This window comes from Neopelma chrysocephalum, unplaced genomic scaffold (genome assembly GCF_003984885.1).
Source record: "Neopelma chrysocephalum unplaced genomic scaffold, ASM398488v2 Primary Assembly neopelma1_61b, whole genome shotgun sequence".
NCBI classification, from domain to species: Eukaryota; Metazoa; Chordata; class Aves; order Passeriformes; family Pipridae; genus Neopelma; species Neopelma chrysocephalum.
In genome coordinates this window covers 11,164,749-11,188,123 of record NW_020897717.1, presented here as the reverse complement: position 1 = coordinate 11,188,123, position 23,375 = coordinate 11,164,749, and the positions used below count along the sequence as shown (strand labels likewise).

The 23,375-nt window shown below is 37.3% G+C and overlaps 1 protein-coding gene and 1 long non-coding RNA gene across 16 annotated transcripts in view; both read left to right on the top strand.

Annotated features, from left to right (window-relative positions):
- ESRRG (estrogen related receptor gamma) overlaps positions 1-23,375 on the top strand; it is a 400,294-nt gene that overhangs the window by 372,019 nt on the left and 4,900 nt on the right. For all 15 annotated transcript variants that reach the window (XM_027681704.1, XM_027681690.1, XM_027681689.1 and 12 more), the window contains one exon: positions 13,327-13,596. In XM_027681704.1, the coding sequence (XP_027537505.1) occupies positions 13,327-13,596 (270 nt within the window). The remainder of the gene's footprint in view (positions 1-13,326; positions 13,597-23,375) is intronic.
- Positions 1,449-9,456, top strand: LOC113966740. The gene is made up of 3 exons (XR_003533940.1): positions 1,449-2,171; positions 5,145-5,147; positions 9,446-9,456. It is a non-coding gene; the product is annotated as an uncharacterized LOC113966740 (long non-coding RNA).

The following is a 23,375-nucleotide window of genomic DNA, read 5'->3' as shown; positions in this document are numbered from 1 at the left end:
CCATATATCAAGCATCCTCAGCATTATGCTGGAGGAACCTGAATCACACATTCCCATGCCTGTCTTCAGTTGCAGCTTTGTTGATCAGTGACCCTTTGTGACTCTGTTCCCTGTTTTAGAAAATACTTCTCTGATCTGACCTGGGTGATTACATTAATTTTTTGTCCTTCAGCAAGACAGTTCTTTATATTAAAAGAAAGAACATGTTTAATAAGCAAGGAATATAAGTTAATGAGCAGGTGATCTTTCTTCATTTTGGTAGCTTTTGGAATACCCTTGGTTTGCTTAGTACAAATGCATGCATATACAGGCTTATGCAAACACACATTAATACATATACCTGTCTGCCTTTATGTCTGTGATAACACCACAGATCTTCCATATCCATTATTTTTGTCTTTCTACAGTAGCAGTAGAGTGAGAGCTCAGTTGCTGTTATTTTGAAATTCTTTGCCTGGGGCGCATCTTTCTAAGCTCTTCTGTTCTGAACTCCAGTTGTAGGAGTAGGTTCCAAATACCTCAAAGAAAGGCAGCCCAAATTCTGAGACTTGAGTTTTTGGGAAACTAGGAATTGAATGCTATAGGTCATCAACATATACTCTGCTGTCTTCAGCACTGATCAGCCTCAGAGGGGGAGACATGAACCCATAGTAGGCAGAAGCCTCAGGAAAATTTTTTCTGATTCTTTATGCTTAGAAATTAGATGAAATAAGGAAGAAAAACATTTTTGTCCTTTTAATTTGGATTTGGAATACTATACCTGGAGCTATTCTGGCCATCCATGTAAGCATTATCTCCCTCTCTTGAGTTCTTAGCTTCAGTGACGTCCTTTGGCAAGAACTTCTCCATTCCAGCTACTCTGTGGATGAAGAGTTTCCCTTCATCCTTCCATTTTGCGTTTCCTGAGTTTTACTGTAATGGTGTTTGGTCTGTGTTATAAGACAGAATAAAATCTTTAGACCTACTTTTTGTATCATTAATTTATATATACTTCTGCCGAATTCTCTCATAAATCACTATTTTGAGGAAGAAAATTCCTGCTTTCTGAGTCTTTTCCTAAGAGTTTTCTTGGGCACAATGTTTTGCTTTACTTTCACTGAACCTTCTTTAAATTTGTCACATTTTCTTTGGAAAGGAATGAGCCACTCTATTGTTCTGTTAGAAATCAGAGAATACTATTGATATTTTCATTTTAACTTTTCTTGCCTTCTGAAGTGCTTTTAGCCTCCGCCATGAGTATGGCATCAACTTCTTGACTTACCATGGGCTACTGAAAGGGCTACTAATAGATGCAGTTTTCAAGCTAATGTTTTCACACTCTTCCCTGGATTCTTTCAGAACTGGCCAGGATGATGCATCTCTCCATTTCTTTTTCTCACCTAGAGATCATTTAGTCAGTCTCCTCTCACTTTGGAGGGACTAACAATGCATACTCGGAAGACCTCCTGTCTTAAATTAAAGAGGGCATTGATGGAGGTCACCTCCATAAACTGCAGTCTGGTGTTGCAGGTATCGAGAGCATATAGAATACCATTGTTTCTTTAACTTGCACTGAATTTTTAGAAGTATTTTCATTTTCAGACTGAAAATAAAATAATGTCAGACAATGTTGCATGAAATTGCATCTCTGGTGCTGCCTCCAGTGAAAGCCTATCATCTAACTTCACCTCTGTGCATCTGCTCACGATAATGCATTTAGAAATCACGGATGTTTTGCTTTTTTCAGTCTTGGAAGCAAGTGACCTGGATTCACTTTTAAGAATATGATTTGCAGACTTGTTGACTGAGATTCTTCATTTGGAGGATGAGTTGATTTGTCCATATAAATCCCCTGTGTCAAATGTAATAGATGGATAAAGTGACCCCTTGCCTTCCATATAAAAATTCATAGTCCTTAAAAAATATGTAATTTGAGGGGGGGGAAGTATGAGAGGGTTTCACATCTTTAAGAAACCAAACAAATTCCAAACTGAATAAAAGAGACAGACAGAGAAGGTTGCCTTTCTGCAAGCCGCCAGCTTTCCCAAGTGTCTCATCCTCTCCCCTCTGTCATCCTGAGGCAATGTGCCTGCATTTGTGTGTAGATTTATAGTTTATCTTTATCTATGGCTTCATCTGTAGGTAGCTATTATAGCCGCCTTGCCTGGATATTGTTTGGGCCTGATAGATCTGTCTGTAGTTCATCAAAGGGGAGCTGAGTGGCTAAAAGCCATTGGGTCCAGCTGAGGATGAAATACGAGCCATCAGCCTTGGTAATGGCTGTAAAATTTCATAATTACACGGCCTTTATTACATTGCATAATGATCCTGAAGCAGTATGGAACAATTAATTAAGATTTTCAACCATGGCTCTTTCAGAAATTAAAAAGGTGCTAGTGGCTGAGAAATGGGGAAGTGTCTTGTCCTAAAAGCATTAGGGATGCTTAAGAAGTACTTCCTGGGTACTTAAAAAAAAAAAAGAAATAGAAGTGAAGAAAAAGAAAAGAAAAAGAAAATCAACTAGTTAAGCAGCTAATGTCAGAGTAAGGTTTTTGTACTTGACTGCTAATTCGTAATGTCAAAACTGCATCTAAAACTCCTGCGAGTCACTGCCGTAAAGCTGTTCCTTTTCTGTAAAAATCTTCATGCCTTTTTTCCCCTGTGCTCTGTTCTAGCCATTTGTCACATTTATAGAAGTTGAGCTCTGCACATTATTAAATAAATGCATGCCGTGACTTAGGAGGAGGGTCACTTAGCTGCGTATTGGGTGTACTGACCAAGGATTTACTCTTACCCACTTTCTCATGTCTGAGGCCATTGAAATTCTTTGAAGATCTCTGCAGTTTGACAGACATCCCCAAGGAAGACTTTTTTTTTCTTTACTGTTTTGATATTTTTCTTCCTTCCTTTTCATCTTTGTAAATGCAGCATGTCAGATGTAATATAATATTTTCCATGAGACTGACCTCAGACCTGATCAGAAGTAATTAGATTCCTAAGGTGCTGCAAAGGTGTCTCACAGATCTCTGATGTACATACCAAGAGAAAAAGTGTTTATATATGTGCAAGGAATATGGAGGGAGAAACAAGAGGCCTGAACCTGTGCATGTGCACATTACTTGTGGTGACCAACTGGGTACAATTCTGAAGGCTAGCAAATTGTGGTCGAGGTGGGATGTGGAATCCTCACTGTTCCAGTGGTAGTAAAACTGGTGAAGAAAAGACAGCAAAAGTAACCTTGGTGTTCTCCATGCACCATCAAAACTTTCAAGTCTCATGGGAAGGAATCTCCTTTTTACTATTTGCCTTTCCGCCTCCCTGAAACTATTTAGATTCATACAAACTCAGTATAACTCTTAGATAGGATAAGCATTGAATATTAGTGGTTTTAAATTGACCAGTCATCATGTAAGGTCCCATCGTTCTAAATATTTGATGAGAAGCCAAGGTTTCTCCAAGGCACCTTTAATAATAAACTTCCTGCAGAAAATATAGAAAGGATTATGTGTTTCAAGGAGGAGCCGACTGCTTGAAGTAAATTCTCTTGTTGAGTCATTTATTCCCTTAATAGGAATTTTCTGATCTGCTGTCATTCTTGTTCACACACTGGGTGTCACTGCCTCTAAAACACTTGTCATTCTTTAATGGAAACAAAATAGTCATTGCAGTCAGAGCCGCAATGTCATTCCACTACCCCTTGCTGCGTCGGCAATAGTGAAAATGACAGAGCGGCTCTCAGTAGGGGTAATTAAAATGTAAATATTGATATTTTATTATTTGAAATTACTTTCCAGTGCGGCATTTAATATCTCTCCATCTGTGCGGCTCTGTTTAGCGGTCACTTTAGTGCAGCTCTGGGATGCCAAGCGGCGGCTTGATCCCCGTTATGTCAAAATGCTTGTTGCTGCTTAATTTTGATATCTAATTAAGTGGAAAAGTACAGTCCACACTGTAATCCATGGCATCTTAACCAGCTGCTTGGGTATATTTAGAATTAATCTCCACTATGGAATCATCCTAATGTATGCAATTAAGAGTCTGCCGATGGCTAATTAGGTGTATTAGAATCAGGCAGCTTCCTTTTTTTTTCCTTTTCTTTTTTCTCTTTTTTTTTCCCTGTGTGTGGACTGTTGTAGACTTAAGACACAGCCTCCAGAGATGATCTTAATGGTACGTACACACTCATCTAGGTAAACTAGAAATTTCACGTTCACGTAGGAGAACATGTGTGGCTCTCCCCAAACCAGGGAGATTGTAAACATCATTTGAATTTTTTGGCATCTGCAGCACATTAAGAAAATCAACTAACTAACAGAAAAGTTTTAAAAATTGGGAAGAAGATGGAAGATGTGTAGGGCAGTGGTCTGAGCTGTCATTTTCCTGCCAGAGGGTGAAAGGAGATATTTACCCAAAATTTTGCAACCTGAAGTTTTTGCTTTGGCAGTGGAGAGAGATTTTAGGTAGGCCAGCACATACAGGGTTAACACAGATACGTTGATTGGATCGCAAGCATGGTTGTCTCTGTATGCTAATACATTCCTGTATTGGATTCATATTATTAACATGATTGGGGAGTTCCTGGAAACCTGACTTTGCCTGATGGAAAGATGGAGGGAGCAGGGATTGCCACAGCTTTCAGTGAGGAAATGACTGGTGGCTTCCCCAGGGGAGCAAAAGGCAAACAGCAGTGACCCAGCACTCTGAGGAAAAGTGCTCTCAAAGCAAACCTGTAGAGGTTATAAATAAAAGGCAACATGTATTAAATGCACAAGAAATTCCTCCTTTCTGTGAAAAAAACCCCCAACAAACTAGTGGTATTTTATAATCCAGAAAACTTGGGTTTGAAGACTAACATGCTGAAGAAGCTTGAACTTTAAATTTCTGGATATTCCCAGTCAGTGCATGCAACTTTTGGGAGGTTGATGCACACAATGGTTGAAGTGAGCAGAACCTGAATGGATGTTGATTGTTATTATTAGTTTAGCAAGGTTCCTCTGTCAATTTGTGCCTTTTTTAAAATTATTTATTATTAATTTAATTTAGTTGACTAAAAATTAAAAAGAAGGAAGAAGGATGGACACTTTCTGTTAAATTATGTGTGATCATAGTTTCATTTCTGGTAGCTGAACTCTTTGAAGGATCCAGGTAAGGCATACCATACACAGGATGTGCTGATATTATGCTTACTATTTTAAGCTGAACTGTGTTACCATTCTCTCAGCTGGACTTCGAGAAGGATCCAGCCATACTCATGATATACACTTTGTTTTTCATCTACATTCACTTTACTAATAACAGAATGTTGTTTTTATGTTTTCACCCACATATCTGGCTTTATTGTAGTTACACTCAAATATGTACATTCACAACAAATTGAAGGGCAGTTTGGGTGAAATCAATATTTATGTAGAAAATATGATTCGTATTTTTTATATGTAGACTCAGTGAAAGAAAACAATCAGGGTCATAAATACAATCCTGCTCGGTTTTCTCCTGTGATTTTCAGAGCACACTGTGTCATGACATCTGCTTCTGCTATCTTCAGTAGAGGACACTAAATCCCATAGTCTAGCAAAACTATGTTTGAAGGTTAAATTTTAAAGAACTGGAAGAGTTAAGTTTAAAGAAGCAGATCAGATCACATATGTAGAGCATTAAAAAGATCACCCTCAGGAATCTGCGAGTTCATACTGCTGACCTTAAGGAGACTTACAGCTTCACTGGGCCATATTGCACTGCCAGTCTGAATTTTAAAACTTTTTTTTCGTTGTCCATATCTTAGAATTCAAAACCTCTCCTCAGAGAAGGTAATGCACCAGAAGATTTAACTGTCTTACATAGAGAAAAAAAAAGTGAGGGGGGAAGGCAGTTTCCTACTTATCAGGTCCTCTTCTGTTCTCAGAGCATCTGGTAATAAAGCAAAATATAAGTGTTTGGCCTGGCATCTTTTTAATGGAAGGTTGGTATGAGTTTGCAGTAAAGCTGTTTAAAATTGTGGAAGTTCCAGTGGTAAAATCAGGCCAAAAGGAAAATCAAGTATTAATATGTTTAAATTTGTTGTCTTATATTTTCCTTTTTCTTGGTGAGTACTGAAATAATAAGGTGTGAAATAAAAATTATTGAAATAAAGAGTACAATACTTCAAACCATGTGTTTCCAAAAATGCCATTATAAAGTGCTCCATACGTGGAGGTCTTAGCAAATCTGTCCTGAAGCAAGGGTGACTCATTAGTTTTTTTAATCTTTAGTGTTTCCCTGGAGAGTATTAGCACCTGGTTATGTGAAGTCACAGAGATATCCTTAATCAGTCACATTTTCCAGCTCCTTTCCATTACTAATGCTAAAGAAGCAGCTCACGAGAACTGGCACTGTAGCTAGAAATAAGAAATTTAAAAGTAGCTGCCTGGAAATATTTGGGTGGTTAGAGAGGGGTGTCACTGATTTAAGTGCTGAAATCAGTTTGAACTATAGTGGGGTACATCTCACTATGTGCCTCTAACCCTGGGAAGAAATGACAAGCTTGAATTGCTCCTGTTTAGTGTTATCATGTAAGGTTTCACAGGGTAAAAGGTAAACCAGAAATATTTCTGACTGGTATTTAAAATACATTAACACCTTTTTGTATACCCTGAGCGAAAGGTCATGCTAGACAAGCAGCATCTTTACTGTTTGTAAATGTCTAATTTGCTGCTTTTAAATTGCTGTGAACTTCTCTTACTTAGTCCTGCTGAATGAATCCAGTGTTGCAAATACTTCTGACAAGCGAATATTTGCTTAGCGAGAATCCATTGTTCGTAATGGATTGAGAGGGACATGCAGTGTGAATGCATTTTTATTGCCGTGCCATCTCTCTGCTGTTGTTTCAGTGAGATGAAAGTAGCGTTGTGATAACAGCCCCGGGTTTCTTAGTGCTCTGTGTGGCATTTCCCGTCTTACTGGTAGCGAAAAAGTGCTTATGGTAGGCATTTTTTCGTGTTATAAAATATAAAAAAAAATGTATATTTTATAAGAGCTTGGACAGCAAGAGTTAGGAGTACAAACACGCTTAAATAAGTGAAAGTGCACAGGCTTGGCTGAAAACATCCCAGTGCTCTCCGAATGCGTTTTGCTTTTTTTTCTTTAATTCGAGACAGAGTGATTCCTGGGCACCTCTGTGTGTGCAATCTGATCTCCCCTCTCTCACGGCTGCACAGCTAACAGATGGCAGTCGCAACTCGCAGCACCGCTCACAACAGAGCCCCGGTGCTGCTTTTGCAGTGCTCTGCTGTAGTGGCAGGAGGAGATGCGACATAGCAAAGCGTCGCTCTGAAAAGGTGGAGGTTTTATTGTGCAAAAGTTGCTGGATGGATTTAATTTCTAACTGTAACTTTACCTGCAGCACGTCAGCTCTAAAGAACTTGGAAGCTGAATCCAAGCAAACAGCATAAGTTGAGCCTTTGGTTGTATTTCTGGTCATTTGTTAGTTTGTGCTTTGGAACTTGATGTGTGATTTTCAAGTTTGGGCAGTTACCTATGCTTTTTGTTGTGTGAGCTGGCACTTTTCATGTGAAAATTCTCAGTCATACTTAAATTTCAGCTTGTGCAATTATTAGCCTTTGACCAGGGGCTCCATAAGCAAAGAGGTATTAAAAAAAAAAAAAGGAAAAGAAAAAACTGAAATAATGGATTTACCCTGGCATAATGAGTTGTATCTGTTTCTGTTCCAGCTTTCACAAAATTTCATCCATAATCTGGGAAATATGTTTGGTGATTAGTGAGAGCACTGTCCTTCTGTTAACGGTTTTCAAAACCACTGAAATGTTTGTGGGCCTTGATATATATTTTTAGTCTACACAGTACTTTGAAATGCAATTAAATCCATTTTTTCTTTAATTAATATAATAAAAAGGATCCCTTAATTCTGATCTTTATGAAAGATTCAGCTCTAGATACAGCGTAAAAAAATTAATCATGCCATTCTCTTCCTTGTATTTTTGAGACACTAATAGTAAAGGGCAGTCAGGCTATGAAGTTTTCCTTCAGCAAAGACTATGATCATGTTTAGAAAACATTACATAGCCCTAGCAGAGATTTCACTGTTGAAATTTCCCTGGCCTTTGTTTACATCCCTAGAAGGTAGCTGAAGTTGCTCGATGGATCCAAGCAAGCACTGAGTCTGTGCCAGGAAGGGAGAAGAGAGCAGAGTGACAGCTGTACATCTGAGAGTGCATTGGACCCAAGTCTGATCTTGAAATGGGGTTTCTTTTCTTCAGTGCAGCCAGGATAAGCTTTTGGCTCACTGTTTGTCATTTGACCATGAGGCCACACACACTCTAAATAAAGTAATGTGGGCTAAAAGTTTTTTTTAAATGTGTTTACAATATCAGAGTGTTCTTTGGACAGTAGTGGCTATACATCATTTTTGAAAAAAAAAACCAAAAAACTATGCTGGAAACATCAGTACCCATAAAACATTTAGAAAGAAGTTAATCTATCAAAATTAAGTGTAAATAATTTAAAAATCCAACTCTGATATTTCAACTGTGTAAATATATTGAATCTGCAACACACTAGTGAACATGTCATTTTCAAGCACAGCTTTGATTATAAAAAATGTAAATGAAGATATTTGAAGTACAAACCAGGGCAAACAAGAGGAATATTTCACTCGTAAAGCTAACAATCACACAAACAACTGGTAAAATAAATGGGAGACAATTATCAGAAAAGGCAGACAACTCCCAGATTTGCCAGCAATTTCATACCAGGTTTGATCAAATATTAGGATTTCTAAACATGTATCAGAGAGGAAGGGAAGCTCATTTCCTGCAAAGTGAAAAAAACTTCAGGATTTCAGTCTGAGTAACCTGATTGAGACACCGTATCAAATGTTTAAGGATGAAAATAATGGTAGGGATAAGTCCAGCCACTGTCTTTTTTTTTGGCCAGTAGTTCTCGAAGTACTGTGTGCAAGGCACAGATCTTACTTTGGCACTTGACCATCTGCAGCTGCTTCACTCTGGCCCCTAGTGAGTTAGTGTCCATGAAGTCCATCTTAATGAAGTAGAGGAAAGGGTCTTCAGGAATATAAAAGATTTACCCTGCTTATCATTGAGCTGTGTGCAGTGTGAAATAGAGAGCAAGTGGTGCATGTGCTGATATTTGAAAAGATCTGTGGTTTGAACAGCCCTGTTGAAGAGGCTGTGAACTGTGCTTGGAGCTGGCTTGGAGTGCTGAGCACTGCAGAGTGCAGTCAGCTCAACACCCCTTGTTCCTATAATAAAAATGTTAAGGCCTTTTTACCTATTTATTGCTGCTTCCTTTGAGCTTTGGGTTTACTGGTATGCAAAAGGAAAAAAAACCAAATATATGTTCTGTTGCTCAATCAACCTTTTCTCAATCCACCCTGAGTTATCTCAGTGAGTCATTATGGCATAATTACAATTTGAGTGTGATACACTGTTTGTAGAAAAGTGTCTATTTTTAGCGGAAGAACACTACAGTCCCCGAAAGGAAGAGAAAGAAAGAAAAAAAGGAAAAAAATCTGTAACCAGCGAATCAATGCTATTGTTAACTGATAGTACGAGACACCCTGTAGATTTACAATGCTTGCACTCAGCCACATAAAAATCACACTGAAAGGAATGCCTACCAGGGGTTAAATTCATATGCCTGCGCTGCAGCCTATTTCTGTCAACACTCAGCTCAGGAAATAAACATTTATGCTTTCTGAAATGAAAGTGTATTTTTGAAGACTAGCCGTCAGATATTTTTTGCCCTTCACACTTTCAAATGCTTAGCCTTTTTTGTAAGTTGACTGCAAAGTGCATCAGTTTGCGAGGCAAAAAGAAAAAAAAAAAATCTTGACAAGTGCCCATGGCATCATTGTCAAGCACACGAGTGTCTAGTAGAAGATGGCAGGAAGGTTGGCACAAAACATGCTTCCTTCAAGCTTCTTACCTCAGGGGTACCTGACTCTTGAGAAGCCTTTCAATCCTTCCAAATGACGTTACTGCAAACTGTCATCTGGTTTATTTGGAGTGCGCTGTATCGCAGATAAACATGCTATTTAACTGCAGGTCAAGGTACAGAGTCATTCTGCGAGCAAATGCCTGAGATACATTAAATGGCATTGACTTGGGGAGGGAGATGGAGAGAGATCAAAGTTGTCACCAATATGGTATGTGCTAAGGGGGGGAAAGGTGCACAACACTGTATTTTAAAAAGCTGTTACACAGTTCTACATTTAAAGCGGTGACCTGCAAGACTCTTAAAGATTAGGGATGCACACAATGCACAGCAAGGTCCAAAACCACACCATCATGCAGCATCTCAGCGTGGTTTGGAAAGAGCTTAGAGGTGTGACTGGAGAGGCTAACACTGGTTCAGAAAGCTGGAAGTGTATTTTGTCCAATGTGGAGACTTTTAAAAAAATAGTTACAATTTAATACAGAAAATGTCCACTTGTCAGAGGATGTGGTTGATCTGGGGCATTCACATAACAAAAGCTCACACACTCGGACTTTGGCGTGAAATAAGTATAACCTCCTCCAAACAATTAAAAACAAATCTTTGTATATAAAAAAAATATATATGCCTGTGTAATCTATTCTGTATATAAACATATATTCCTGTGTAATCTGTTCTTTTAACTGTAACTTGTTGAATACATATTAAAAGGGCATTGCTGTGATACAAGAGATATGCTGGATGCTTTCACATTTTCTGAAAAATCAAAACAAAAACAGATTAATTACAACTTGATGCAGCTTTACATTCCCACGAGGGATGCCTTTAAAAGTTAAAACATGCTTTCACTGAACAGGCTTTCAAGGGAAAGTTATTTCGATCAGGAAGAAAATAGTCATGTTGATTTGATTTATTATTGAAGAGTGGAACAATGTGGTTTATATTTGCCAGTTTTTCTATAATATAAAAAATTTCTTTTGATTTTTTAATGTGTCAAATAAAAACAACTAGTATATTTACTGCTCCAGAATGCAGATTTTTCAAGAGTGCAATACAATAAATTATAGTCAACATCCCATTTCCCCCACTCACAGGGCAAATGTAATTTCCTTTGACTGTGGCACACAATAAATGCTATTGAAACATAGTATTATTTATAAAAAAAAAATGAAACCAGTGCCAACAAACCTGTACTAAAATAGATAAGCAAATAAAAAAGGAAGTTGGGGAGTTTTCAGGAAAAAAAACCCCAACTACAGAGAGAAATTGCAGGTTAAACTTTTTTAATCAAAACTGATTTTATTGCTTTTTTCTTAATTAAACCCTGCAGAAGTGTGTGAAACATTGTTATACCTGAAAAATTGTTAATTTGTAAATCACAGGGACAAAAGGGCTCTACTGCAACTTTAAAGTTTCTATGCACGTAAATGTCAATAGAGTGCCTTCTCCATCATCAGCACTAAATTCACATTGATGCCTCTTTTCTTCTCTGTATTGATCCTTCCATGAGAACGTAGATTTGTATCTGTTAATTAATGCGTCCTGAAACAGCGTTTGTATTAATCAGGCAGATAAGAAAAATTGGATGCCTGCACCCTCATGACAACCGTAAAAGTGCTGGCCTTGATAAAATCGTGGATGGACCTCAATAAAAAAGTTCCTCCTTCCACTCAATAAACTAATCATCCTGCTTTTAATTATTCGGCAGAAAGATGTGTGGAGATTGGAGAATGTGTAAATCTATTTACTAACAGCAGTGTCTGGGAGGGAGAATGGGGCTGTCACAGGACGATGCTGCAGGCTACATTCTCTGTCCATCTGCTACTGCAGAAAAACTGGTTCTTGAAAGACGGGAAGGAACAGAAATGTTGAAGCTAATTGAAATCATGAATTCCTCCCTATAACCTTTGAAATGATTATTTCTTCTGCATTTCCCTCTTATTTATTTTAATCACAGATGTGTTATTTTCTATTGTCACATCTTCAAGAGTTTCCTGTTGTTGTTGGCTCAGGTTTTGTTGTGGGTTTTTTTTTTTGAAAGAAGAGAGCTACAGTTCTATCACAAGACTCAAAAGACAGTAAGAGAAAATGAAAACAAATAAGGAGGGGGAGAAAAATGAGAGAGAGAGAGAGAGCATGCAGCCAGTTTTATGTTTCATTTTTTATGGATGCCTGGTGGTTTGGATGTGGGCTTTTCTTTTTTTATTGTATTAGTTTTGTTGCTTAGTGCTTATAGAGAAAATCTTGTTTGGAGTAGATGCCTTGCAGATTTGCTAGTTTATGATATATTCTCGCTTGACTGTAACTCTTGACTTTCAAAACAGAAAAATGCATTTAAGCGTAATCGAACGCCAAAAAGAATGTTCTTACAGCGGGAACCCTGTCAAAGGACATGTAAGCAGCTCCATAAACAACTAAATGAAAGCCTCAGACATGTCTTAAGACCCTTTAAGAAAAGCTTGACTAATCCCCTTTGATGATTTTATTAAGTACTTGTGGTTGATGGTGCCAACTGGCAAACTGCTGCATTTCACCAACAGGCCAGAAAAATCACTTCCTCTCCCATATTGTTTCTAGCACCTAATGTGATTGGGATATTAGCAGTTTGATATAATAAATTAACAGGTACTGTAAACAAGAGCCTGAAAAGGTAAGACAGTAAAGATGTTTGCCTTTATTAGGAAAGACAGCAGAGAGAGGAGAAAAAAAGCAAAAGTTAAATTAATTAAGAGGCTTTTATTAAAATTTTGGTTGCCCTCAGAAAAAGGATGGTGTGACTGCTATTCAGTTGGCATTTCAATATGCCACCCTGTTATTTCAACAAGTGTAGCAGAAGCAGAAGCCATTACTGAAATGATTAGTGTCTTTTCTGCGAAAGGTGGGTGTTACGTCTCTTTCCCCTAAGGTTAAAGTTCAAAGAGACTTTTTCTCCTTTTGACTGGCACCTTAATTCTATTAAAACATCAAATCTTCCCTTTTAAAAAAGTTTTATTTTTTTTCTCTCCTAAATTGTCCTTCTTGGTTTATGGTAGTGATGAATAGAATCAGCAGATCCCTATTTCACAGCATCAGGTTTTTAGAACTAAGCACAACTATTTCAGAACAAAGAAGACATGATACAAATCACACACTGTCACTGCAGAACTCCCCAAATTATTATAATTCTCACAGGAAGAGTCTGCAAATTCCAGCTTGTTTAAAACTTTGGTTTTGATTAGAAAACACTTTCTTGTAGTAGGAAGAGGAGAAGAGGCATAAAAGCAGAAGAGAGAATAATAGAATTACATGCATGTTTTATCACAACCTATATAAAAATAAAAAAAGAGGAGCAGATTTCTGATAAACCTGATAAATCCAGGTGTGCTTAATATTTTTCCTTTTTTTTTTTTTCCTCCTCAGGATTCTCCACTTTGTCTCTAGCTGACCAGATGAGCCTTCTGCAGAGTGCTTGGATGGAGATTTTGATTCTCGGTGTTGTATACCGGTCACTTTCTTTTGAGGATGAGCTTGTATATGCTGAAGATTATATTATGGATGAAGACCAATCCAAATTGGCAGGCCTTCTTGACCTTAACAATGCCATACTGCAGCTGGTAAAGAAATACAAGAGCATGAAGCTGGAGAAAGAAGAGTTTGTCACCCTCAAAGCTATAGCACTTGCTAATTCAGGTTGGCAGAGTAGCATGACGGTTGCTACATTTTTAATGTGTCACTTTTTTTTTTCCTATCTTCCATAATACTTTCTGCATGCTTGTTTTAAACATGGTTTTAGAATAAGAAATTGCTTGTTAGACTTTAGCTAAAAGGCAACAAACAAAGCAGTTCAAACTAAGAACAACTTTCTGTTTCAATGTAATTGAGGAATTATGTCCCTAAGGCAGTGGAAAATATTCCACTGTATGATTTGGAGAGTACTTTACAGGCAAAGATCCCTTCAAATGAATATAGATGTTGTTCTCCTAAAACCATTCCATAATCCAGACAAGCCTAATCATTGCAATTAAAAGGAAAGAAAGGGTGCTGAAGAGTAGGCTATATATTTTCTCTTTAAAGGCAGCTACTGATTTATTTGATAGAGTGAATTCAGGATATGGAAGGAGGGAGGAAATCCTTATTAAATCTCACAAGGACCACATCTTACCTTGTGGATCCTATGCATTTTTAGAGATAGTGCTTCTGCAAAAATTATTACCTGTGCAGCAAGAGTTAAAAATCTCAGAAAGAATTTTTTTCTGCATTTGAATTTAAAAGTGCTGAAGCAGTGAATACTGTCAGATAAGTAAAAATCGTTTGTGCTTTGTTGTTTTTCCTTTTGTGTCTCCTTAATGCTTTATTGTGGTCTTAAGTCCCTTTTAGCATTTGCATAAAGTTCACGATAGATCCCTCTTTAATGACGTGCCGATCATTAGATACCTGTGTGTCAATAACATGCTCTGATGCTATGTTCCATTGACAGTCACACCGTGCCCCTCCATCTGCTTTTGTTTTGACCCTATCTTTGAACTTTATCTTGGTTGCTGGCCAGTAGTTTTCCCTTTAATTACAAGAAGGAAACTGTCAATAAAATCTGTTAAATGGGATGCAATGAGTGGCTTGAATGGGCGGACGGCTATTTGTTCAAATTCTGCAGCATTCAAGGTATTGACAGTTTGTTTTCTGGGGCCATATGTGACGATCAATCTCAGGCTGGGCTCAGCCGCGCTGAAAAATGAAAAACCAGATTGCTTTTGCTTACTTGTGGATGACGACTTGTGATTTGGCGCGGTCCTAGTGAGATGAGACCTTCTGCCCAAATTGCCCCCCTGAGAGCCAGGACGCGTGACTGTTTTTAGAAATAATTTTTTAATTGATTTTGTAATTAACAGTTCATCTACAATATTGATGCATGAATCCTCAGATTGATAGGAGGGAAATTGTTTTCAACAATGAAGTTGTACTTTCCTATTTATCTTTGTAATGTGATTTAGCACTCTGCATTTTTAATTGGAAATATAATTCAAAAACATGCAAAGCCAAAATGCTTGTTAGTTTCTTTGTAAAATATTCTCCACCCCACTAACTCTGCCCTGAGTTTTAGAATATCATATTATTTCCAGAATTAGCAAAATGCTAAAATGCCTCTAAAGATCAAAATTATTCTTAATTGAAGATTTATTTCTGATTTTTGAACATTGTAAATAGACACTTGAGGATGCTTTGCAGCTACAAAAGGTTTTTTCCTCAAAACTGGTCATGCTTAATGATCAGAGCAAGAAAGTTATCTGGAATTAAGAGTCTAAATGGAGAAGGTTTTTTGTAATTATTTTGATTCTGTAATTCAAAGACTAAAGTAGAAATATTTCTGTAGTTTACTTGATAAAAAGGATAAGGGCTAGAATATAGGGATATGATAGTGAATACTATTCACACCTTTTTTTCCTCCCCAAAAAAAGATGTGCAGTGTTTAAGTAATAATAAAATATAACTGCTGCCAAAAAAAAAGTTTAGTCATACATTGTGCATAGAGTGTATCAAAATCATCTGTAGCTTCATTAACTTCACTGGAAATTACAACCAGGATAATGTCAGAGATAAAGACAGTTCAGCATACTAAAATTCAGGGCACACTGAAGTGAAAACATTTCCTTCCCTCATCTTAAAAGAAATAAAATTGCTGTCTTAAAATGAAACTGTTGCAAGGAGGACTTAAAAAGCGGCCCAGCCATTCCACTTCCCTTTCAACAGTGTTTTGACTGCTGGCATTCAACATTTCAGCTTCAGGTTGTATATGCAGCAGATACCAAACTTCTATCAGCTGTAGCTACGCTAACCTGTAGGTGTAAAATAGCACCTGCAGAATTACCCCCCATCAGTGGATATCAGGCCATTAGTGTTTCATTTTAAAAATGCTGCTAAAATTAAAATAAAATAGAATTGCATTTTTTGTCTTTTTTTTTTTAATAGACAAAACCAGAATAGCTTATTTTCATAGAACTGGGAACTCGATTAATGTAAACGCAGCTAATTTTAAAAAACAAAATGCCATTATAAAATCAATCACTAGCAATTCACATTTTAATATATTTTATTGCTACTTCTCCTTTCTTCCGCTATTTATTTTTCTGGTTTAAAATATGTTAACCTTTCTATAACTGTAGAGAGTATAATAAGAAATCTTGGATGTTTCAGACATTTTTGCCGTATCTGCACTGTCTAGAAAGATTCCTGGGTTGACTCTACTGTAAACAGTAGACAAAGATGGTCTTACACCTCTGTATCTGTGTTCATGATTTATGATATAGTGTCATAATACTTTCCCTGCTGGTGTTTGGAAGCAGGAAAAAGAAATTGTAGATTGTCTTCATATTGATTGTATTTTGTTTGAATAAATACCACAAGCTTTGCTTTGGCCAATGCTCAGTAGTGTGAGCATTAAAACACCCAACTGGTAACTTTTCTTTAGGCCTACAGAGCCTGCTTGTGCAGTACTGGATCTAATGCTGCCATTTGGTTCCCTAAAAGGTGGGGAGGAGTAGCTATTTTTCAGGGAGATTCTCTGACAGCCACTATCAAATGTTCCCTGTGCAGGGTTGGCAATGCCACGCCATTTCTATAAATTTCCACAAATGCAAGATGTGGCAACCTGGTAGATTGTTCTGATTTCAAATGAAGTGCAAATAAGACTCCGAAAAGTTTAAATATATAGGTAAGAGCACGATACTGAAATGAATAGACATTTCAGTCCTGCCTACATTGAAATCTATACAGGCATGATTTCAACAGTTACATTTAATATGTAAATATGGAATTTATCAGGTTAGTTTTAAGCATCTGCATTGATTCAGTAGTAATTAATAAAGCCTTTATGCTTGAACTCCAGAGAAGTAACTCTTTCTTTGGCATTGTCCTTGTCCTGCCAGTATCATAAGCTCCTTCCTTCTTTCCCTACCTTCTGTACATAAAAGCCAGGAGGTACCTTGAAGCTGCGGGATGCCACTGCCCCGCATTCTGCCTCACACCGCCCAATTGAAGCAAGCTGGCACCAATGAGCACTTTGTTTACCCACGCAGAAAATCAACTTTGAATGGTTTCCAAAACATGCATGTACCAATTACTTCCTCGTGTGTAAGGGAAGGTGAAATATTTACAAAATGTGCCTGAAGTGTACACAAGTGCGCGCACGTGCACCTGAACACTCCAACGCAGCAAAGATGACCTGCTCATCTCTTTTGTATTAGGAAACATTTCCATGTATTGATTAAGTAATACTAAACAGGGAGTTGCAGGTGAGCAGTTTTTTGAAATTGCCTAATCAGTAAGGGCTAAATTGGGCCCTCAGTCCAAATGTTCCAGAACAGCTTATGAGTCACAAATGAGACGAGAGAAGCTCAGTTTAAGAGAAGCTCAGTTCCCTTCTAAGACCTAACGTAAGGAACTACAGTGTCAAAATACATTAGCACATTTGAAAGTCTGATCTGTGTGCATCTGCTTAATAGGCTGCTGGCATCTTGAAAAATCTGACCCAAATGTGGATGCTAGGCACTTAAAAGTATAACCCTATGCACTGTTGAAAATTTAATCTTAAACACTAATACTGGCTGTCTAGCCTGTACCACAAGAAGGAGAAAAGAATTTTTGCTCATCATCACAATTTCTGGTCTCTGATATTAGCTCTCCTAAAAAAACAATCGTCACCCTTTCATTACTGAAGGAGTGAGAACCAAAAAGTATCTTCTGCATTTTAGCATAATGAAGTGCAGTTATACTGTCATCCTGGTAAAAAAATTAGTAAGTTCTTACAAGTTTTTTAGCTTTCCAGACACAGTGTACTCAGAGCACCAGGCTATCTATCACCATTAAATAATAGTATCATAACAGAAATTAATTGGTAGAGCCCAATAAATCACTTACTCCACAGGACATCGTCTTTATTATATGTTTATGTCACAACATACTGTATTTAATTTCTAATAATGTCACTTTTTTCCTTTTGTTTTATCTAGTCATCCTGTTAGTGTTAGAATTCATGATATAGATAGATAGACAGATACATACATACACACATAGGGCTGTGTTAAGGGTGTGTTACCAGTGTTTATTTTGCCAAATATAAATAACAAGATCTTAATTCTTTGATGTAGTTTTGTATAGGGAGTGGTACAGCATAGAAACAAGTTTTTAGAAAAGGAAGTTGCCGCTGTAGTCAGTTTTCATGTTGCTTGAACACAGTTTCTTCCTCATATTCCATTTTAATGTAATCAAATAGATGGCATTCACAATTTTTAGAGAAAATAAATAACTCTGCTACCATTTGCTTAAGTTAGCATAAAGAAATGGCAGCAGAGATAATCAGTGGTTAATTAATGGTTAATCAATGGTAATCATAAATTTTTTTTTCTGGTAGCTGGTGTAGTAACTGAATAACTTTGAGATATTCCTCACATAGTTATGAAATAAGTAGACATTATTTACATGTTAGTAGCCTGAGACTTACAAAGGACAAGAAGCCAAACTAGTGGCTCTCAGTGGTAATAACTGTGGTAATTGTTCATATCTTGGTAGTGCATAAAAAGGATTTTGAAGCCTTCAATCTCCATTTTCTTTTAGTTGGTATCTCACCCCCCAACTCTTTTCCCAGACTTTTAGTAGCCTTATTGAGTAGATATGGAAACCAGTTCATAGTATGCAATTTGTTTTGCATTGTAAATATATCCCTTTATTTATTACCCTTGCTACCTATCCTAGTGGAAAGTAAACCATTTCAGGAATAAAAAAAAATATTTGTTTACTATGTTTGACTTCCTTTATGACAGTAGTTTTAGTTCACCATTAAGCCAGTTAGTCCCTGAAATAAATAGGCATGTTCCATGAAGCAATCTCTTTTCTTTCTATGCCTTCCTTCCCTACTGTGTTTAAAAAACTGTTTTGAGTCTTCACTTTCTATATTTCTTCTGAAAAGTAGGCCAAACCAGGGCAATCCAGACTAAGTCCTCATTCAGTAAAATCAATCATACAAGCCTTTGTTTTGCTTTTTTGGTTTCCACTGCCTGTAATTCCTATGGACAAGGGAATCTTAATTTATTCCTCTTTAATTTTCGACATATATTATGATTGAAGTGTCTGTTTCCAGTAGAATACTCCAGATGTCAGATCATTTTTGCCTTACTTTTTTGCAAGGGAAAATATTCTGTTTGTCTCTGTGCCTGTCTCTTATCCAGCCATGCAGACCCCATCAAATAGTTCTGTTCAGGAAAAGCAGGCAAACAGGTAGTCAAAATGAAGTATATTTGTTTACCACACATAGGGAAGACCAAAGTAAGTATCTGGGGCAATTTCAGTTCTAGACTGGAAAAGGATGGGAATTCTTGTGGAGTGAGAGAACCAAGAACCTAGTTTGATTTCCTATGACAATTTCCATCGATTGCTTCTATCTTAAGCAATATGCTTTTCAAAATGTCACTGTGCTATGTTTCTCATTAAAAATATACAGAAACAAAATGTGGACAAGCATTTTGTGTCCTTGTGCAAATCTGGCATATGTTTCAGGAGGAAGGGTTCTGTAATTCTGAGAACAGTTCACCCATTAATAAACACTGCAGTGGATTTTGCGGTGGATTGGCAGTACAATCGAGATAAAAAATTCCTTTTATTTGAGACATAATCCAGATTAGGATTTTGTTGTCCTTACGTAAAGCAAAAATCATTTTGCCGTCTGTTCTTACTCTTCATCCCATCCAGTTCTTCCAGGACCCTGGAAGATATAATAATCTGATTTATCCAGTTTGAGTTTGTGAACTGCTCAGCTATACAGAATCACAAACATCACAGCAATTGCTGTCTTTCAAGTACTTGTTGGTATCTACCTCTCCAGTGTGGTTTACCAGCATCTTACTGTGTGTATTCACTGCTGCATGCTCCCTGCTGTTTGATTCACTGTAATAATTTCTTCGTTCCTGCTGTCTGAATTTTCTGACATGAAGAAACACTTTATTTGAGACCCTGTTTTTTTACCACTTCTTAGTGATATTATGTACAAAATACGTACATACCAGCCTTTAGCTTTTCTCAGAGCAGTGTTTTGAGAGGCATTCTTGCCCTCAGTTCAGGTGCTTTCCGATTTTTAGCTAGTTGTTGCTCTTTGTGATGTGTTCTAAATGATTCCTGAGTGGCTGGATGTTTGTTTGCTGCATTTGAGATGAAGCTGGAATTTTAAACGGAGTAGATTGTAATCTGAATTTCTGTCTGGACCTTGCGGTGTTTTTTTTGAATGAGAACTCCAGTTTTCTCCTATTTCTGTGTGATGATATGATCAATCAACTGATCAAAAGAGGTACAATTCTATTTTCGCATCCTGTGATGGTGAAAGAAAGCATTTGCAAGGATAGAATGAGATTCTCCAAGCGGAGCTCATTTGTTGATCTCACTCTCTCCCATCGTGGTTTTGATCAGGAACAACTTTTCCCCTTGCGAGACTGAAATCCCATGTTCTCAGCAGCATGATGTGTCACCAATTCTTGTGTTCCGCTCTTGAGCTCAGTTTCAGTAACCTGTGTTTTTGCAGGGCATTTACCATCAAATTCTTCTTTCTTTCAAATGACACTGTGAAATTACCCTGTTTAATTTCATTGTTTATATGGGCACTGATTTTTAAGTGTATTGCATCTGGGTATAGGTTTTGTCTGGATATTACCTGTGTAGGACATAAATTATCCAGACTGTCTGCAAAGCCCCTTAAAAAAACACAAGTGAACCCATAAACAAAAGAATAGGGGTTTTCATGGTATAGGAAGAAAGTTCAAGCTCTTGGTACCTCACTTGTAATTCAATTTCATATTACCTGTGAAATTACTTCTTTACTTCTGGATTGTCACACAGATTGTCTGTGTTTCCTTAAATTATAGTGGTTCTTGATGACATCATTGAGGATTGGGTTTATCCCAATAAAATAAGCAATATTAGCAAAAAGTTAAGCCTCTTCTGAATTCACTTCTACATCTGCCAGTCAGTAGTTACTGAAAAGATTTCTCTCTTTTATTTTTTCTCCTCTTTTCCCCTAGTTCAGCATTTTCAACCATTTTGCTTATTTTCAAAGGCTTACGCCTGAGGGATTAAGATCTACATTCGTTTAATATTGGGAATAAAGTGGAAGTTCCAGACTGCAAGGCTAAAACTTGAAGAAGGATCTTTGTAGAGATTAATATTTTCCTGAGCAATCTGCAAGCTGAATCATGGTCTAATTAAATAGCACAGATTTATTGAGTTTGCATTTAAACATTGGCAGACCCTAGAATGGGTAAAGCTGAAATGAGTTTGAATCTTTGCTGTAAATGGGGAGTTAAATTATCATAGTAATTTGATTACATAATTTTTAAATCTTTCAAGCTAAATGGCCATTTTAAAAGAACAGTTTGAAGTCTTAATCACTGTTGGAAGGGCCCCTCTCTCTGCTGTTTTTTCTTACCCCATTTCCTGTGACCAGATCTGTTCCCCAGGGCACAGCTTCCTGAACTGCTCGATGAACCACCATTTGGCAGTGGAGTGCTTGCATTAGGGGAGCAGAGAACTAGCTGGTCACATTCTTCCCAACTACTAAATTGATTTCAAAGGCAGCAACAAATACATTAAATGCTTTACTACTATTACTTTTCTATATAAGTAATTGTTCTGTTTGCTGGAGGCATGGTACACAATCACCCCTGCAAGGAGAGGGTAAGATTCCTTGGGGTTGGATGTCGTCCACACAGTGAAAGAGTTTTGAGAGCACAGAGTGTAGTAGCTGTGTTAAAGAGCAGGATTTGATTCACCATCGATTCTTGCATTTTCGGGGGGGGTGTTCTCTTCTTCTTTCTCCTCCTCACACAGTTTCATTGTAAGAAATATGCAGAGTGTAGACATTTCTAACACTGCAGACCAAATTGCTATCCAAACTGCAGAGTTAAACATCTTAGGCAAGTTTCACCTCTTTGTGAAAAATACATTAGTCTGGATTCCATCCGTCATCTATTTTCAAACTCAAACATGGTTACAGTTGCAAATACTGATTCTGGGAAGAATCAGACCAGTTTTCAAAAGATTTAAAAACTAAACCTTTGTAGCCACGTTCTCCAGAAAGACCTGTTTCTTTATGCAGTATAGTGTGAAAAAAAAAAGTCTCCAAAACAGTCAGTCTTTGACTTACCAAGGATTTGTTGCAGAAAAATTGCTCCTATTTGGTTCCCCAGCAAATCTGGCCCTGGCATTGTAAGTCTGGGGAGAGGAGGAAAAGATGTACAATTTCTGCACAAACAGTGCATGGTTTATGAAAAATTTGTGGTAGCAGATCTTGTGTTCTGTAGCACAGAAGCGAATAGCCAAGGACTTGGTAAAGAGTTAGGGAGTGAAGACAGCAATTTGTTTGGAGTTTGCTTTCCAGGTTAAGCCTGGTGGCTGGACACTATGCTTAAGACATCAGTCACATCTGTACGTGTGTGTGTGTGTGTGCGTGTGTATGTGTGTTAGCATATCTGTATCGATTACATATGTTTGTAGGACGCAGAATTCAGGGGTTTTCTCTTATTGTCACAGAATTATTAAATAGAATTATGATATTAGAAAACTATCAAAAATGTATTGATTTGGGGAATCGTCTCATGTTAATAAGAACTAAATTTTGCTAGAGGTAATACTCTAGCCTGTCATCTTTTTTAAAATGTTGTAGCCTTTTTTGTCCCTAAGAGAGATATTTCTGCATCTCTGCTTTTAGGACAGGGTACCTTGATGTGCAGTATCACATCCCCGCAGTGTGTGTCTTACTTGCATGCTTCTTGGAGCATGTATTCACTAAGAGTCAGAATTATTAAACATGTAAAATTCCCATAGGACTCCATTATGTGTAATTAACAGATAAACTGTCATCAGAATCAATAAAACGTGCTAAATGATCCAAACTTGTATATAATTAAGTGTCTGTTTTAGAGTGGGAACTGTAACTTTTATTTTTTTTCTTTTCAATTTGCACATTTGTTTTGACAATAGAAGCTGGAACATTTTTGTTAACCTGTTACTTACTGGTTTGTGTTTTGGTTTACATGTTTGTATTTGAAAGGAGAGAGGTATTTACTATCTTGTCTAATTATCTGAGGAAATATTTGCACGTCAGCTTTTAGGAAATGAATCTTAGATGCCTCTTAATTCTGTGAATGTAATTCAGATATTTGAAGCGCGTGTAAAATTTGATGTTTAATCATCAACACGGTGAAACTTGAGGCTTTGTCAGATACTGATCCAGGGCATCAGGCTGCTGAATACATGTCTTGGAAACAATAATAGAAGTGGGTTCTTCACTATCCAGCTCCTCAGTTATTATTTTGTCTGAGAATGGTAGCTTTATTCCAGACCCAAAAATTAAGATGCAAAGCAGCGTTGTACTAACTAGTGTTTTCAAGAATAAACTGTAATTTTGCCATGTCCCAGTTTCACCTTGAGCAAAG